The sequence below is a fragment of the Cryptomeria japonica genome, chromosome 5 (assembly GCF_030272615.1).
Source record: "Cryptomeria japonica chromosome 5, Sugi_1.0, whole genome shotgun sequence".
NCBI lineage: Eukaryota > Viridiplantae > Streptophyta > Pinopsida > Cupressales > Cupressaceae > Cryptomeria > Cryptomeria japonica.
The window spans coordinates 40,969,842-40,989,872 of NC_081409.1; the positions used below are offsets into that span (position 1 = coordinate 40,969,842).

Below are 20,031 nucleotides of genomic sequence, written 5' to 3' on the forward strand. Positions count from 1 at the left end.
TTAGTTAGGAAAAACATTTATCTATTCCAAGACTGAATCAAGTAAACCCAATGTCCATACATGAGTCATATTAACACCCATATGTCACAATTGTAGTCTAGAGAAGCATAGCCAAAGCACACGATCTCATAATTACACTCCAAGGAAGACCACCCTTTCCCTTTATAACCAGTCCTTTTATGAATGGAAGCAGATTAACCAATACCCAAGACTGAATCAAGTAAACCCAATGTCCATACATGAGTCATATTAACACCCATATGTCACAATTGTAGTCCAGAGAAGCATAGCCAAAGCACACGATCTCATAATTACACTCCAAGGAAGACCACCCTTTCCCTTTATAACCAGTCCTTTTATGAATGGAAGCAAATGGCTTGTTCTTAATCTCATACCCACCAACCGCAAACCTTAGAGTGCTCTCACAAATGGCTGCTAAGTTTATCAACAAGACAGTAGTTGGTGGAATGAACAAAGCAGATGAATTAAATGTGAATTCACCTTCCTTACTCTGCTCTTCCTCTCCAGACCCTTTTGGAGTTGCAACAAAAACTGTTTCAGACAGTCCCACCATCTTCATTGTAACATCAAACAATGCAAACACCCATGAGGAGATGCACACTATCAACCACATCCTTTGGTTATTCCACCATTCTCTTGCAGAACAACCATTCAAAACATATTCCAAAAGCCTCCTCCCATATACTGAGAGGAAAAGACCCACTGCAATTGAGAAAACATTCCTAATATACTTAGAATCTGAAAAATATGTTCCTAATGCTTTGTCCTCTGGTGTGGTGGAAGACTATTATTGCGTTAGGGTTCTTTTTAAGAGATCTTATATTTGGACTTGAAAAACATATTTTAAGTTTCAATTTGTTAAGGTGACTGATTTTGATCAAACAAATAAATGAATCTTATAACAGAAAAGAATGCAATTTCAGATGAACCGCTTAAACAGATCGAAACTTAAAATATATTATTTAAATCCGACAGAAGGTCTTGCTTCATGCACAAAAAATCAAACTGGCTAATGATTATATCTTACCTTGGGTAAGAACGATTTGCCACTTAACAGACTGAAGGCAGGCACGATTGCATAACATAAGGTTGGCAAAGACCATGTTGCCGATAAAGTGAAATCGGCATAAAGCATCCTCTGGCGTAATGACATGTGTCTGTTCACACCCAGAAAAGGGCATGACTTGCTTACAAAAACCTCTATCAATCCTGTGCCCCATCTCTTTTGTTGTATAAGAGTGTCTAGATCATTTCCTGGTGCACATCCCATGAAAGCTGACCTCTCAGGCGTGTAATATATGGAACGCGATCCTAAACTTTGGACTTTCAGCCCTGTAAGAACATCCTCAGCTGTAGCTCCATGCATCCATCCCACCTGCAATTTTTGGTCAAGATAACCCCATTAAATCTCTTTGCTGAAACACATATATTGTTTACTTATTTTAAATTAATTCTAAGGTATTCAATTTTAGCGCAAATTCATATTTTAAGAGAGTTTAATCAGATTTGTAAAAGTTTTATATTATTTAATAAATTTTAATTTGTTTTTTAATGAAAAGATGTAAAACATTTTTATACATATTAAAAAAATAGATTTAATTATATGTTTTAGAAATTGTTATTTTTAAATTTTTGGATGACAAGATGTAGAAGTAAGAACAAGAACAAGGATTTGGAAATATAGGATTATGGAAGGATTAATAATCTAATTTAAATGATCTAAAACTATATTTTTATTGAAAAAATAAATACTTTATGGTGAATTTGTAATTATAATCCCTGCCTCAGATCCACTTACAAACCCTCCCCTCTCTTTTTAGTAAAAGTGTGGGATGATGGTCCACTTGCTTTTTAATGAATATGTAAAATTGAAGAAAAAAAAAATGTTTTAGACTCATAAATTGAGGAGTAAAACAAGAAATAAAAACACCATAACTTCTATAAAAAAGGATGATAGAAAAGTTTGAGCTAACAAAGAGGAATATGGTTGGGTATTGAATCACACCAAAAAGATGTTAGTTCACACATTTAACTTCCATGTGTTCTCCAAGAGAAAATCAAGATGCTACAAATGATAATAGCGTATTCCCTATATAAAATTGAGGAAATATAACCTTAAATTTTTGTTCCTAGTATTCTTCAATGATTGTATTCTACTTATAACATATTATCACTAATAATTTCATCTTCTAAATTGTCAGTCACATAATTTGGGTGGGCCAGCCTGTCCACTATATTTTTATTTTAACCACATGCTAAATATAATATGATTTAATCTCATTTAGTTTGTTCTAGACCCATGGCATGATATTTTTTGTCATCCTACTAATTGTCTGTATTCTTTGCTACATTTATGATCACCATGAATTTGCCTTATATAAAACATTATCTTTATTTATATGAATGTTTAGTATGAGGAGTAATGATTGACCTTCTACTCTATTGTTAATCCCTCGACAAGGTTTTCTTTAGGCATCCTAGACTCTCTTCTCTTTCTAATCTCTTATTGCACACCTACATTCAACATACCAAGATTGTAATCCATCAAATCTTATCTTAAGCTTCCCTTTTGGTGGAAGGATTCATCTTTGGTGTTGGCGTCTCTTTTTTCTTTGGTTGAATCCACAAGATCCATGAATGGGGAGGACATGAGATGCTTGTATTTTTCCAAAATTTCATCATCCCATTTGCTAAATAGTTTTTATCTTTAGACCATTCCTATCTCTAAGAATCACCAACTCACTAACGGCTAAGTCCAATATGAGGAGGAAAATCTCATCAATAAGAGATTGTTCTTAAGAAAATGCAATGTTTCTTGAATACATGTTAGATTACCATTGATGGTTTAATATCCCATAAGCAAGAGAGAATGCATTTTGGTTGAATTATACACCAACCTCTAAAAAATCCGCCACATTGTTGGGAAAAGATTTAACTTAACCAAGCCTAGAACAAACCCATTTTATAACACATTTTTGTAAAGGAGCAATTGACAAAAAGATGATCGTCTCATTTGCTTGTTTGAATACCATAAACCATGAGAGCCCTTCCCTACTATAAGTTTTGAGTCTTACAATTTGAAATTATTTTTATAGAGATATCCAAGTATTTTATCTAGTTTTGGATAGGCAAAGCTTGCTTCAAGATTAGGTTGGGTGCCGAATCAGACTGCTTTGGAAAAGAATATGCTTTCCAAATCTATAAGTAATATAACTGATTCTAAAACATTATTTCAAATGATGATTATGTCCAATATAACTGAAAAGAACATATTTGTCTATACAAAGATCAGAATGCACCAATGACTTTATTTTTTATTAATTGAAAATAAAAAACAATTATATTATAATTTTAAATTAATAAACAAATACCATCAACGATGCATTCTGATACTTGAATAGACCTTCTATTCAACGAAAGGATAAACCTACCACTTTGCCCCATGCAGTTTATTGAATAGACCTTCTATTCAACGAAAGGATAAACCTACCTCTTTGCCCCATGCAGTTTTGGCTTCGTAGCTGCAACTAGAAACCTACCTCTTTGCCCCATGCAGTTTTGGCTTCATAGCTGCAACTAGCAACCTTGAAGGCCTCCTCTACAAAGAATGAGGGTGAAGAATGCTTGTGGAATGCAGTGTCTTCCATAATAGTCTGTGCAGATGCCACGAGGGCAGAAGATTCTCCAAATATACTTTTGAAAGCCTTCATGGAACTAGAGGATGAAAAATGGCGAGTGTCTGCTAGAAGGCAATGGAAAAATGTGTTATATGTACTATAAATATTCTAGTTGATACTAATTGAAAGAATACCAAATATAGTCTATCCATGCCTTTCCCTTGTCTATCTTCTTTGTTTGTTGCAGGTGGTACTCCATACAATCCCTTTCTTCTGTGGAAGCAGCATGTTCCAAAATACATGGGACCTTGAATTCCGCTCATTCCTTTGGCTGTTGCCTGCATACAATTTAAAATGTTTCTAATCATCCAAAATGCTAATATACATAAAGCTTAGATTACGCAAACATAACCCACAAGCAATATGGTCCCACATTATCTTGTAATATACTTACTTTTAAAAATACTTTGTGTCGATTTCCAAATGGGTCATCTTTGAGGCCTCCATAAAATAATTGGCAGTCATTATAGCAGGCTCCTTGAAAGGGTCTGTTGTAGTGATAATAATGTCGACAGAAGGAAGCTTGGAAGCAGATTCTCCACCATATCTGCAACACAAATAATCACCAAAAAAATCCTATTAGGTATGTACAATTTTTCAATTTATAACAGTCCTGAGGCAATATTTAATCTACCAGGCCTCACTTTTTGTAGTACTATGATTTTCACCTGTTTTTAAATCTCTCGGGGTAGTCTTTATAGTCAATAGGCTGCCATTTCACATTCTGATCAAGAATCCAATGGAATGAAAAACAGAGCTCACAGGGAAAAACTATCATCCAAAGTCCATTGAATTCAACACTAGAGTGCACTAATCTATAGCCTAGAAAAACCAGCAAAAACACCAAGTGAACGCATGCATAAGCTCTATATAGTTTCGATTCATGTATGATTTTTTCATATAAACTAAAACTTTTGCAGAAATCCATCTCCTTCTCCATTAACTCGTAGTCCAAAACTTTTGGAATCAATAAAAGAAGTGTTAATTCCAGTCTCTATATAGTCTAATGAGTGTCTATTATGTCCAAATGAACTTAGATTGTAAGATGACAATATGAGTTGTGATTGTTCTAGAAGCCAGTCGGTTATGCAGATTATCAATTCAACTTGAAATTCTTCTTCAAGTAAATGACAAAACTAATAAATACAGCGACGGCATCTCTGTGGAGGAAAGTTCTCCCTATAAGAATAAATGAATGTTGAATACGCCCCAAGAGTAAGAGGGGACAGACGGGTAAATCAATCTTGAACAAAACTTTTAAGTTTTTAAGCACAATTCAATTTCAAAAACCTTAATCTATTCAATAACAATGAAAGATAAGACAATGAACACCGATGCACAAGAGAAAATTAGATTTACTTAGAAAATTTAAGAAGGGAAAAAGAAAGGTGAGAGCTATCTTATAATATATGAACAAGATTAATTTGGTTTATAAGGCTCATTGCCTAAGGAAGCACACTACTACTGGAAAGGAATTGATGAGCAAGTTCACTACCTCCAAGAAGTTACAAAGGAATTGTCAAAGAGATTCACTATCTCAGAGTAAGATACATGAATGTTTGAGTTACAATGAATAAGTGTTCAACATCATAGCCTTGAGAAATCTCCTTATAATGTAGGTTGTCTTGACATGCTGCCTCAAGCAATCATACATAAATTTTCAGCTCCAAAACTCTCACCACACACCTCTCCTACCTCAACCGTGCATCTTTCAAAATCCACCTCAAATTAACACACTTGCAACTAATTTGATATTCTACATATACCATTTGTACAAGATGTCAAAACATCAATTAAGTTGGTTGGAACAAGGGACAAGGAATGATCCCACCCAGTTGGCCTCAAATACAAATTATGGTGAAAGTGGTCCAATCCAAGAGATAGGGAGGACCTAAAACAAAATAGATAGAGGTGGAATTGAAAACAGAGACACAACCCTTCAATCTGAAAAATAAAATAAAATAATGTCAAATGTAGATGCGATTACGGAGGTCAAAGATGCGGCAGAAAATAAAAACGTGATTCCAGGATGCGCAGAAGCGGAAATGTTGAAATGTTGTCGAAAATGTTAGATCTGCAACTTCAAAGACACAAAATATGCAACAAAAGATGTTAAATGCAAAAGGGACAAGTGTCCCACCGGGCATGCCAAAATGTTTATGGTAAAAATGGAAACAACAATATTGAAAGATTAAATGAATTCAACCACAAAACCCTAGCCTAACAACAACAAAGATCCACCATAACATATTACCTAAGACGATGCAAATCAACAAAATCACAAAGATTATACCATCACATGTCCAATAGGGTTTGAATCTCCATTCTTCCTATCTCCATTGATTTTGCTTGATATATTTGCTCTCAGATTTTATGTGTGCACAAGAGCTCAACAAAGAATGGAAATGTGGTTGCAAGGTGGCTTGATCTCATATGAAAGTTCACAAGTGTAGTTGGGGGGTTGATAATGAAGGAAGCATCTCCTTATATAGAAGACACTATAAGAAATGGAGGGATAAATTAAGAGGTGTAAAAGATAAATGGTCGGCTAGGATTAGAGGGTAGGTAAAAGAAATAATAAAATAATGAGAGGGTAGGTAGTGTAGGAATTAAGAGATGAATGACATGTGTCATGGGTAGAAAAGGCTAATGAATTAATTAAATAAATAAACATTTATTTGAATGGTTATCTCTACTATTTGGCGAATATGCAAAATCATAACACAGCAAGTTTTCCAAGTTTTCCGTCGAGGGGGCGCAGACAGGTGTTTGCCACATGCCCGAGGAGTATCACTGTTTCCAGCCCGCCATGCAAGAAAAACCCTGCAAGAAATAAATTGATATTAAACGCAAGGTGGGATTCGGATTACGGAGCAGGCATATTTGGGAAAAATGAAGAAATTAGGGCAGGTAAAGCCGAAGCTAAGTTGCAACCCTCCGACGGAAAATGGTAGGTCTATCACTCAAAAAAAGACAAGAGGAAGATGGGCAAACGAAGAGATGTTTCATTAAACTTCGATAGGCTCAAATGCATAGCCACAAAACAAACTTCGGCATCTGGGGCTAATCTGGTGCTGCTCGGGAAAATTAGAGTTTTTAAGCCAAAACCTAAAATAAGGCAGAGGCGAATATGTAATATCCCGGCAAATCTGATGGAACCCCAATGGAATCTATATAGCCAGTGTGGGGTTTTTGCAAAATGGACAGGATTTGGAGAAGATATAAAAAAGATTATCGATTGGTGGTTTGCCCTATATCCGGGACAGGTAAGTATTACTCTCCTGGAAAATAATTTTCTCTCAATTCTGTGTGATAATCAAAATACAAGGAATGACATTCTCTATGGTAAGTTAAAATTATATAAAGGTTATGGTTTTTTTCGCTGTGAATGGATGCCGAATTTTGACCCACACTCTCAGATTTTAAATAAACACCCAAGATGGATTAATCTAAGCGCATTACCAGTCGAATATATAAATTTCAAAATCTTAGAATGCATAGGGGAACATTTTGGGTCTTTTTTGGGCTGTGAAGGATTAGATAGAGAGGTTTTAAACAAGAACATCAAAATCTTAGTAGAATCAGCCATTAATTCTCCAGACTTAGAACCCACCATGTTAGTATCAAACAGGGGGGAGTGGAGCATTCATCCCACCTTCTATAATGGGGACATAAATGAAACTGATTTATGGTTGAAATCATGCCCAGAACTAGTTAAAAGTGTCGATCGAAAGGAAAACCCTCTTTTAGCACATTATGAAAACATCATATTGAATTCAACCCCTGTACAAGCTAATTGCCCTCTAGTGGCTAACGCAGATGAAAATAAACACAATAATACCAGTAATATCAGAGATCTTGATAAAATAATAGATGAGGAAAATTCTATAAAAGAAGAAGCCCTAGTGGAGATGTCAAAAAGAATCTCCGATTCGGTGGATTCATTGAGAATACCATCTGAAACAAAGACAGTCGAAAACATGGGACAAGAAAATGAGGTAGATCAAGAAGAAATTTCTTCTAGAATGGCTGCAGTATTAGAGGTATTCAATAATAAAGAAATTGAAAATCTTTCTCCGGAAGAGGAAGCTGAGAAGAGGTTTCTAATTCAGGAGCTCATGGCTTCTATGGATGAGGAAGATAATAATGAGAATAGGGTAGGAGATATCATACCTCTCCCTGATAATGATTACATAGTAGCTCAGTCCCAGCTGGGAGAGGATGTTGGAGAGGAAGTGAAAGTTTCCCAGCAAACCTTAGGGATAAAAAACATCTATGACGGGAAAAATTTACCTGACTGCGCTAAAGAAGCTAAAAGTAGAGGCAGAAAATCATTGAGCGAATTAAGAATGCAGGATGGAAATGCAAAGGACCAAGGCAAATTAACAGCCTTCTTTGATGCTGGGAAGGGGAAGGGCCTTCCCACGGTCCAATGAAAATCTCATCATGGAATGTTAGGGGCATGAATGCCCCTAACAAACAGCGTCTAATTAGACGCAACATTATAAAATGGAAACATGACATCGTTCTCATACAAGAGACTAAACTGGCCCTGGTAGAAGTTGAGGCTTTTAAAAGGAGATTAGGTCTTCTTAGCTGTGAATTTGTGGAAGCCAGGGGAGCTTCTGGTGGTTTAGGAATCATTTGGAACCCGCGTAGAACATTATTTTGTCCAATAGTAGGAAACATAAACTGGCTATTGGGAAAGGTAACTAGCAAACACAGCAATCTCACATTTACTCTAATAAACATTTATGGCCCGATCCCAGATGACGGAAAGCGTAGAGTTTGGTCTAAAATCTCATTTATGATGGGGCTAGACACCTCTTCCCCTGTTATTCTAGGAGGGGACTTCAATGCTATCCTAAATTTATCAGAAAAAAAAGGTTGTATTTGTAGGGAACCGCAGTCCTTAAAAGATTTTAGAGAGTGGGTTGCTCATGACAATCTGATAGATATAGAAACTAGTAATGGAGTGTATACCTGGTACAATAGAAGATCAGGCTTTACACAAATCACAGAGAGATTAGATAGATTCCTATTTAGGGGGAACTTGAGTGATCTAGTTGTTAATCTTTCAGCTTTGTTACTCCCATCATCAGGATCTGACCATTATCCTGTCATCCTCATCATTAAGGGTGAGGCAACACCAAGGTGTTGCCCTTTTAAGTTTGAAAAAATGTGGATGCAAAATCCGGATTTCTATGATCTCGTCTCCAGGTGGTGGTCAGAGGTAAATTTTCAGGGATCAAAGATGTTTTGTCTAGTAAATAAACTAAAACATATCAAGAGCAAGCTACTGAAATGGAATAGTGAAGTATTCGGTAACATTTTTGAAACCAAAATTTCATTAGAAAAAGAAATCACAGACCTAAATGAAAAAGTGTTTAGACTAGGAATGGATCAGGATAGCTTCCTCAAAGAAAAGGAGCTTCTCGAGAAATATGAGGATATGTTAACAAAGGAAGAATTATTTTGGAAACAGAAGTCGAGAGAGAATTGGCTGCAAAATGGGGACAGGAATACTAAGTTCTTTCACAACAGTACAAAAAACAGGAGGAACACTAATAGTATTCACAAGATCATGAGTAATAATGGTATACTATTGGAAGATCAAAAGGACATTGCTACAAAAGCAGTGAACCATTTTAAAACCCTATTTAGTTTGGAATCTTCCCTTATAGACGCCAATTTAACTTTGCTTAGGAATATTCCTAAGATCATATCTGAAAACCAAAACAAAGCGCTCAGCAACAAATTTACGGAATCAGAAGTAAAATTAGCATTGGGGCAACTTAACCTTGATAAAGCCCCCGGCCCCGATGGTTTTCCTGCTTGCTTTTTTCAAAAATGCTGGCACATTATTGGTAAGGAGGTAGTGGAAGCATTGGAAGCAGTAAGAAATTCTGGAAGTATTTTGAGGGAGATCAACAATACTTTCATCACCTTGATTCCAAAGAAGGAGGAATCAAGAAATTTTGAAGACTTCTGACCTATTTCCTTATGCAACACAATTTACAAACTATTTACTAAAATTTTAGCTAATAGATTAAAAGGCATCCTCCCTTGCATTATTTCAGAAGAAAAGACCGGATTTGTACCAGGTAGATCTATCTTTGATGGCATTATTATTGCTCAAGAAGTCATGCACTCGTTACAACAGAATTGATCAGCTGCTATGATGATCAAATTAGACATTAAGAAGGCATATGATAAAGTTGATTGGAGATTTCTGTGTAAATGTTTAGAATCCTTTGGTTTTTCTAAACAATGGATTAACTTAATATTCGAATGCATCTCATCTCCCAGGGTATCAATACTTATAAATGGTTCCCTAGCAGGCTTCTTCCAGATATCTAGAGGGATTAGACAAGGAGATCCTTTATCCCCTTTCTTATTTATCATAATGGCAGAGGGCCTTGGGAGAATCATTACTAGTGCTCGAATGAATCAGATTATCAAAGGCATTAAAATTACTGAAGGGATGGAGGCCATCACCCATTAGCAGTTTGCTGATGACACAATGCTGATGGGAAGTGCGAATAGGACTGAAGCCATGGCTTTCAAAAGGATACTTGACATCTATGCATTAGCTTTTGGTCAGGAAGTAAACAAGAGTAAATCTGAAATCTTCTTCTTCAACACATCGCAAAGCATAGAGACAAATATTTGTAATATCTTAGGGTTTGATAAAGGGAAACTTCCTTGTAAATATCTAGGGATTCCGATGGATAAGGGAAACAATATTAATTCATTATGGAAAGGCATCTTAGAAAAGATGGATCTCAGGTTGAATTCTTGGAAGAACAAATGCCTCTCTTCGGCTGGGAGGATTACATTATTAAAAGTTGTAATGGCGGCTATACCGATATATCAAATGTCCTGCCAGCAATTACCTAAAGGAGCTAGACTAGAAATGGTAAAAAAGATGAGGAAGTTCTTTTGGAATATGACCTCAGACAAAAAGAAATTTTCTTTAATTTCTTGGGATAAAATTAGCCAACCTATCAGTATAGGGGGAGTTGGCATCAAAGATTTGGGGGTACAAAACATGGCTCTGGGGGCGAAGTTAGTCTGGAAAATGTACTCGGAACCTGATCTTAAATGGGTAAGAATCCTCAAAGCAAAATATCTTACTAACTCCAACCCTGATAGTATACTGAGGACAGAAATACTACCCAAGGGATCCAAAGTCTAGAATTTTATGCTAGAATGTAGAGAAGTGATCAGTAATTATCTAACATGGGATATTGCGGAAGGATCTGAGGCACTGTTCTGGGAAGACTCTTGGGGGGGCTATACAGCCTTAGACAAAATAGGTATAAGCGAAGATGTTATAGTACATTGCAAATCAATCAGGGGTAGGTTTGTTAAGGATTATATTAAGCTAATCTCCAATGATCCCGCTTTGGGTTGGGAGTGGAAACCCCTTGATGAGCTGAACTTGACAAATGCAGACAAGGAAATCCTCTGGAATAATTTGAGGCATAGGCATTTATCATTACATAGTGGGAAAGACAGGATAATATGGGCGGGTAGTTCATCGGCCATTTATAAAGCCAAAGAAGGATATTCACTTTTAAAACTCAGACGAGCTATAACCAATCCTAATATTCCGATTAGCCTATGTTGGAATAACATTGGTCTCCCCAAAGCAGGAATCTTCTCATGGGCAGCTTTCCAAAAAAGGATTCTTACCACAGATTGGTTCTCAAAATTAGGATTCTCAGGACCATCGAGATGCCCTCTATGCGAATCAGAGGAAGAAAATGCGGATCATCTGCTTCTCGAATGTAGTTTCAGCCAAAGATGTTGGGACTGGCTTTGCTCAAGCCTAGGTTGGCAGACACCGAGACCTAGGGACATTTCAGAATGGCTGCTTAGTTGGCAACCTCCTCACACAAAGGATATATATCACTTAGTGTGGACAATAGCACCGACAATCCTCATATGGGAAATATGGAAGGAGAGAAACAGGCGAATCTTTAAAGAATCAAAATTGAGGGTAGAATCCCTTCTAAATAAGATCGAGGTAACAATTGTGGAAAAAGTTAATAATAGACTAAGACATACACAAGAAAAGTCTATTAATTTAACCAGATGGGATGAGGTACTTCGTTCTAAATGGATGGGTTTGATAATTCCCCCATTTATTGGGATTGGAGGTAGACAGGCTGAGATAGATAGGAAGCTAACAAAATGGGAACCCCCCCGAAAGGGCTGGGCTAAGATAAACTTTGATGGTGCTTCCCGTGGGAACCCTGGTGTAGCAGGTATAGGGTGTGCTATTCACCAAGATAACGGAGCATTAATAGCTAGCATTAATAAACCCATTGGTGAGGCTACAAACAACATGGCTGAGTTTACAGCGTTGAGGGAGGGATTGATTTTAGCTAAATCACTCAAGATTAAAAATCTAGAAATTGAAGGTGATTCGACCTTAACTATAAATGCAGTCAGGACTAGAGAAGTGTCAAATTGGAAACTGAAAGCAGAATTAAAAAGAATCCTGGATTTGATCAAATACTTTGAGGAAACTTCAGTTAAACATATTTATAGGGAAGGTAATACTATAGCAGACAAGTTAGCCAATTTAGGGGCAGATGGCAATTCGTATGTCTATAGGAAGGGAATTCCCTCGGATTAAATAAGGGGGATGGCCATGTCACTCCTCCATCTTATTCCTCTCCAAGCCCCTCATGTATAAGTTCTAGGAGGTGCTGTCACCGTTTCCTTATATCAGCATTTTGGTATATTAAGCTTTATATATATATATATATATATATATATATATATATATATATATATATATATATATATATATATATATATATATATATATATATACTCACATATATATATATATATATATATATATATATGTGAGTATATATATATATATATATATATATAATCACATATGTATTTATCTTCGAGTATTTAAGGATTGATTCATGATATATAATGTATTCATATATATATAAATATATACATATATATATTCATATATATATATATATATATGTATATATATATATATATTCATATATATACTCATATATATATATGTGTGTGTGTGTGTGTGTGTGTGGGTGTAAATAGAAACATACACAATTACACACACACATATATACATATATATATATATATACAGAAACAATATATATATGTATATATATATATATATATATATATATATATATATATATATTTATATCTATCTGTATTTGAACATTCATATATTTGTTTGTATATTTCACTCCTCCCCTGTCCCTAGACACCCAATTCTGTGTGTGGGTGAAATAGGGATGTTTCAGGCGAGAAGAGAAGAGATTGGAAGTAGCCTGGTATTCCTGCTCTGGCTCATGCAGGTCTCCCCTCCAAAGCGAGTAGACTGGGTCAAGACTTACCTGGACAGCGAGGGAATTGACATCAATGAGGAATCTATTATGCCTTCCAATGACAATTAGGGACTGACAGGTTATGTGTCTCCGTGCTAAGATTACTGGTTTTTTGAAATTTGGTACTTAAGACCCTTATTCTATGTATCGGATAGTGTTGGTTATCATTATAGCATAGGATATAAGCCTTTTGTTAAATACGGGACATATATCTTTGGTTACAGCTACGTTGGTTATATGGTATAAGAGGTTTTTATAGAATGCCATAGTGTTTGACATCTACGAGGGTTTTTGAGGTGCCCTTTCTTTACAGTATGGGGTTCATTCGGGTTCTTACAAACATCTGAGGTACAGGTTGCATGTTCTTTTTTATTTTTAGATGTATTGTGGAGGGAAGAAGAGGATAAGTTTAGGCTTAGATATGTATATAGATATATAGTAGGAACTATATATGATATGCATCTGGATAGGCTCTTTGCTCTTTTGTTATTTCATTCCTATTTCCATACATATATATTTTTGTGTGCATCTGTATATATTCATGACAATTCTGTCCGACTTAATGATAGACTAACTCGCATATAGGCATATCAATATACATACATATGCATATGAATATATTTATGTTTTGGTGAATTAGATGTCTGCAAAGTTAGAAGTAATTAAGGAACTGACAGAAATTGATCCTTTTCATTAGTGTAGGCAGAATTGTACCCTGGATAATCTCTTAAATTGAAACCCAAAAGGTTAAGATGGTTTCAAGCTAAGGGATATCCAGGCTATAATCCTCTTACATAAGATAGAAAAGATGTTAATATTCATTAAATGATTGTTGCAAGTTATTATGTTTACTATGCTTCTAACAGTCTGGTAGAGTAAGATGCAATAAGGTTTTGCAGATTCGGGATACAGGACAAAAGATAAAGCTCGAAGTATAAGAGGTTTCGCCAAAACTGAGAGGATGGATCCAACCGGGAAAAGATTTGCAAGAATCTATGTATAGAAAGAAACTAAAATGTCTATAAAAGGCAGCCTCCATCCTCAGAAGACGAATTGTAAAAATTACAGTTGTTTATGATATCTGATCCCATAAGGGATCTGGGCTAGACCGGAGGTTTTCTTATCTCCATTCTTTCCCACCGGTGCCCACACTGAATGGAGATGTAATATTTATTATAAAAGAAATAAATTTTGGCTTTGGCCTTTTATCGATCAAAAAAAAAAAATAAAGATTTATTTAATTAATAGAAGAAGTGAGATCAAATAAATAAGATATTTATTTAATTTAGGAAAAGGGTAATTTAAATAAATAAAGGTATTTATTTAAATGAGAAATAAGGCTAGAAGAGGATAAATGAATTAATTAAATAAATTAAGATTTATTTAATTAATAGAAGAATTAGGCTAAAATAATTAAATAAATAAAGACATTTATTTAATTAGATAGGACAATTTTAGGTGTCTACGATTTCCACCTCAACAAATAGTTGATTTGTATAGCAAAATAGTGTGTGCAAGAATCTTGTGTGTGTGCAAAATCCTAAAATGGATGCAAAACAATCTAGAGAAACCCTAAAGAGTAAACCCTAAATGCTTATGATTGCCAAAGTAAATGCTCTAGATCAATGATGCAAAGTGATCTAAAGAATGAATGTAAATCAAATTGATGTAGTCAAGCTCATAAAAACACATGGAAACAACATGAAACCATACCCAACCCTAAGGGAGAGGTACAAGCCAATCTTCAGTCGGTGATCTCTATTGCTTTCCTACATCGTCAAAAGCCCCCAATTGATGAAAGAATGCTTGATGAATGCTTGGTAGGTGTTTTTGAATGTTGTTGAAGACTTCAAAAGATCTACCCTTTTTATGCATAGAAGGCTCCTTGTGATCACTCTCAAAAGCTTTTTTCCTAGATCTTAGATTCCAAAAAATTGCTTTCAAATGAAGAAAGAGAGCTCTTATGTATGAAACCCTAGATCTTAATTTCATCTTTAGGCTGACCTAGGATTTGAATTTCCCACCAATTTCTTGGAGTTAAGCATTATAATATCATAGAATTACGCTCCCGAAATTTCAGGAAAAATGTCGGGGACTGGGTGCAACTTGCACCTAGTCTGACCAACTTTTCACCAAATTTTCAGGGCCATTAGATATGATGATATTAGAGAAAATCTCAAATTTACAGCTGATTCCGAGATGTTTTGACATGCAAAATCGGGCCTTAAAGGTCGAATTAGGACATAATTAGGGTTTATCACTTAATGATTTATTGGGGGAATAAAATAAAAAGGGGCACACTTAGGGTAAAGGGCCCAACTTTATAATGTATGAAGTGATGAAATATGAATTTAGATTTAATTAAATTTTTTAATTAAATGCTTAAAGGATATTAGAAATGCAAGATGCAAAACACACTAAGGCGGGTGCTAACCAAGTGTGGAATTGTACCACCCTAACAAGGGTGTACAATTTAGGACCCTACAATACTTAAAACTACATCTATGGTTTTGAGATGCGTATATGGTTAGAAAATGCATCCTTAGTAGCTAAAGCTACGTATATGGCTAAAGTTGTATATATGCACTATAAAAGTGCATGTGGTTAGAAAACATGTACTTGATTGCTAAAAATGTGCACATGGAAAATCTGATAAGGATTAGGAGCTAAAGTTGTAAATGTGATAGATAGATGTGGGTGTTGCTGATGCAGTACTTGTTATGATTATAGGTTCATTTTTCACCATTGTAGTCATGGGAGAGATTCTCGAGTACACAACAATGATACCTAAGTTGATTGACACAAATCACCTAATGCTAGACTCGATAGGATTATGACATGCAACCTTTATTCCCAAGATTAGGGAAAACCTATGGATGTTTTTTGTGTTAGCTAAGAGGTGGTATAGTGAGACTAGCTCATTTTACTTTCCTATAGGAGAGATGTTCATCACCTTAGAGGACATATGGTGCATATTGAGGATTTCGATAGTGGGAGAGGTTGTGATTTATGAAAGGGATGGGGATGTAGATGCTCTATGCCAAGTATTTAGAGATGATGACTTGTAGATTCAAGGAGGGTATGTTAGTTGGGCTGAGGTGGAGAGATCTAACAAGGTAGCCTCTGCAATTTTAGGTATGGTTATCATAGGCTTTATTTGTCTAGATAGGATGACTCATGGGTTAATAGTTCTTTGGAGTCGAGAAATGGAGATGATGGTTGATTAAGGTACTCGGTTTGCATGGGACCCCTATTTATTAGCTCACTTGTATCATGATTTACACCAATTTGTCTACATAGGTGGATGTAGTCTATCAACTCGGGTTACATTATTACATGTTTGGGCCTATGAACACATTGCAATTTTAGGTATGGTTATCATAGGCTTTATTTGTCTAGATAGGATGACTCATGGGTTAATAGTTCTTTGGAGTTGAGAAATGGAGATGATGGTTGATTAAGGTACTCAGTTTGCATGGGACTCCTATTTCTTAGCTCACTTGTATCATGATTTACACTAATTTGTCTACATAGGTGGATGTAGTCTATCAGCTCGGGTTACATTATTACATGTTTGGGCCTATGAACACATTGTAATTTTGAGGCTAGTTTTGATGTTGTGGGTGATGTTGGTAGTTTTGATGTTGTGGGTGATGTTGGTAGTTTTGATGGGCATTTTGATCATGGGCATAACTGATATTGAAGCCATGCTCATAGTTTTGATAATTGGGGTGACCACTTTGTTGACTCTTAAAGTAACTCAAAGTCCAAAACATCAAAATACCAATACCAAATTAGGACTTTTTTAACTCTTAAAGTAACTTAAAGTCCAAAACATCAAAATACAACAATCTATGATACTAAGCCTTATTTGAGCTATTGATATCCATATATTCAAAACCATCTTTGTCATTATCATTCTCTGCTTGAATCGGATAATCCAATGGTAGTGTGACCATTCTTGATTGTGAGACACCAACACCACCTTAGAACCAATTAATTTTAGATAAAATATTTTTCCTAAAATTTTGATTGACAAAATGTCTTGCAGATATGAGGGGCGCTTGACCATCCCCTTAGACGTTCTTGATTGAACCTGTGTGATTTAGAAGCATTTCTGATATTTTGGTATATTTTGTAGGTTAGGGGGATATCCCCAAACTTCTAGCCTCAATGTTAGGCATTCTTTTCTTAGTTATGGAGACATTTTCTTAGGTGACTATTAAGTGGAATATAATTTTCTCCAAAATCCAATAGGTACCTCATTTGAAGTTGTAGTTATAATGATTGTTATGCATTTATACCCAATGATATTACAATCTTAGGTGATATATGTCAAGTTTTTTTGGTTCTTGAAAAATATGCTAGGAACAAATCATATTATTCTCATCTTTGACATCTACCAATGTTATCAATCATGAAGAATTTTCAGCAATTCTTTATATTGTCTATTCTAAATCATATGTAATTTTTTTAGTTTTAGTTAATGGCAACAGTTTGCATGACAAAAGAGTAAAATCACAAACTTGTTTCACACTTTTATAAAGGAAGTGGCCAACACAATTAAAACTATTCAACTTCAATCGCATAGAAGTGGTATTTCTAATTTGAATATCAAAATGACGTAAACTGATGAAATGTAGAAATATATGAAGTTTATGCATGTTTATTTTATTTTATTTTTTAAATTGATATTTTTAATATTTTTAAAGAGAGATTATTTATCGCTAAAAATTAGGGGGTCCAGTTGATGTCACCAAAAAAAATGAAAACACATGTATTTTTTTTCTAATTTCAATTTCCCAAATATATGACACACATATGTAGTCCAAAAAAAAAGAAAAATTAAAATTGATGTATATTTTCCTCGTAATAACATTTTAAAGTCCAACAAAGCTGAATTTGATAGTTTTCATTCAGTGTCATTTATTTTCTATTTAGTTTATCATTATCAAAAAACAAATTATACCCTTTTGGATAAGATTCTCTCCTCTAATGAAAAATATATTTTGTAACATATTTTAATATGATTTAATATATTTTTTTAAATTTCAAATCAACCTCTTCTCAAATTTTAAAAAAATTACTTGCAATATTTTAAGAATAAAACATATTAAAATTAATCAAAACATTATATTTCTAGATTCTTGACTTTTAGCTCTACAAAAGGGTATTTTTAGATTTTTGAAAAAAAATATCTTGCCTATAGAAAAATACAATAGAAGTGAAAAGTTTTAGAATTCACTGAAAAATGATGATTTGGATGCCACATAGATAGTTTCAACCGAAACCACACATTAAAATTTCTCATCTACCAAAATTCTACTAAGGAAAAAAATTAAATTTGGGTTTAGTTTTTATAGAAAAGTGTTTCGATCAAAACTATAGTGTCGCTTCAACGTCATGTGTCTATGAAACACTTCTGGTCGAAACATATTCAACCAAAATTATTTTAGCCTAAATTATCTAGTTGCCCTGAAATGTAAGACATGTTTGTGCTTATACCCAAAATGATAGCCAGTAGTGTACAAAATTTTGTAAATTGTTATCTATTTCAATCTTGGAGGCTTCTTTATATTTTGAGGTTTGTAATTCCTCATGTTCATTTTTCATTATGAATTCAAATGAGCTAGAGCTAAATTATAATCCTAATGATAAAAAAAAGTAATGTATATTTTAGAGTTTTCAATGTAAGTTGAGCAAGATTGGGAAAAGATAGGCTTTGAATGGAGCATCATTTACAAGACCACATACAATTGAAAGAAAAATAAATGAAAAAAAGACCATAGAATCAATGCCTTTATTTAATAGATAATGATAAAATAAAAAATTATTTGGCCATATATGGATTCGTTAAAAAAATCATCGAAACCATGACGAAAGACTCACCTCTCAAGATTGTGCTTTCTGTGATGCTAATGAGAAAAAAAAACTAGAGTCTACAAAAAAAATATTAGGAAACCTTGACAAAGAATATTAGTAGACTCACATATATTTAAATGAAATGAACCAAAACTAATCTCCCTACAATTGTTGCTTCAACACTGGTGAAATGCCCATACAATGTTGGTATTGTGTTAGATGAATTGGCATTGGAAAATCAAAGCACACAATAATAAATTTAAATGTGATATAGTATTCTTTTAATTACATAAATTGGTATTAGAATTAAAAAATAATTAAAAAAATATAAAATCAAAATAAATGTAATTGTGATATTTAATTAGATTTTCACAATATTTGATTAGATTTTGCAATAAATTTTTCGAGATGTCAAAATACATTTGTCAAGATGTTGAATTTTTATGATATGATTAGTCACTTACCTCCAATCTCTAAATTAATTACATTTTTTTTTGGATGATTGAAAAGATGAATTAAAAAAGAAAATGCATTTATAGTGCAAAATATGACTTTTTTTTGCTATTAAAGTAACTCAAAGTTTCAAACATCAAAATACAACAATCTATGAGACTAAGCCTCATTCAATCTATCAATATCCAAAGATTCACAACCATCTATGTCATTATCACTCTCTTCATGAATTGGATCATCCTTGATGGTAGCTTGACCATTCCTGATTGTGGGTCCCCAACACCACCTTTAAACCAATTAGAAAAAAAAAGAATTTTCTTTTAAAAAAATCAGTTGACAAAACATCTTGTAGTTGTGGGGGACACTTGACTATCCCCTTACACAGACCTGGTCATCCCCGAGATAGCTAGGTGTCCTCACATAATTCAAGAATATTTCTTGCATTTCGACAAATTTTCTAAGTGGGGGATGGCAAGTGACATCCCCAAATGTCCTGCCATCCCCAAATAGCATTAGCAGATGGGGATGTAGGCGCTAGGGGTGGGGACACATCCCCATGGAACCCTGCAATTTCAATGTCCATGTTAAGCATTATTTTCCTAGTTATGGATACATTT

The 20,031-nt window shown here is 34.5% G+C and overlaps 1 protein-coding gene across 1 annotated transcript; it reads right to left on the reverse strand.

Moving 5' to 3' along the window:
• Positions 1-244: 244 nt before the first annotated feature.
• On the reverse strand, positions 245-4,638 carry LOC131057386 (cellulose synthase-like protein H2). The gene is made up of 7 exons (XM_059220321.1): positions 4,531-4,638; positions 4,093-4,245; positions 3,853-3,976; positions 3,561-3,760; positions 1,220-1,396; positions 1,049-1,178; positions 245-723 (listed from the first exon to the last, which is right to left on the reverse strand). The coding sequence occupies exons 1-7, from the start codon at positions 4,636-4,638 to the stop codon at positions 245-247; spliced, it is 1,371 nt and encodes a 456-aa protein (XP_059076304.1).
• Positions 4,639-20,031: the final 15,393 nt, after the last annotated feature.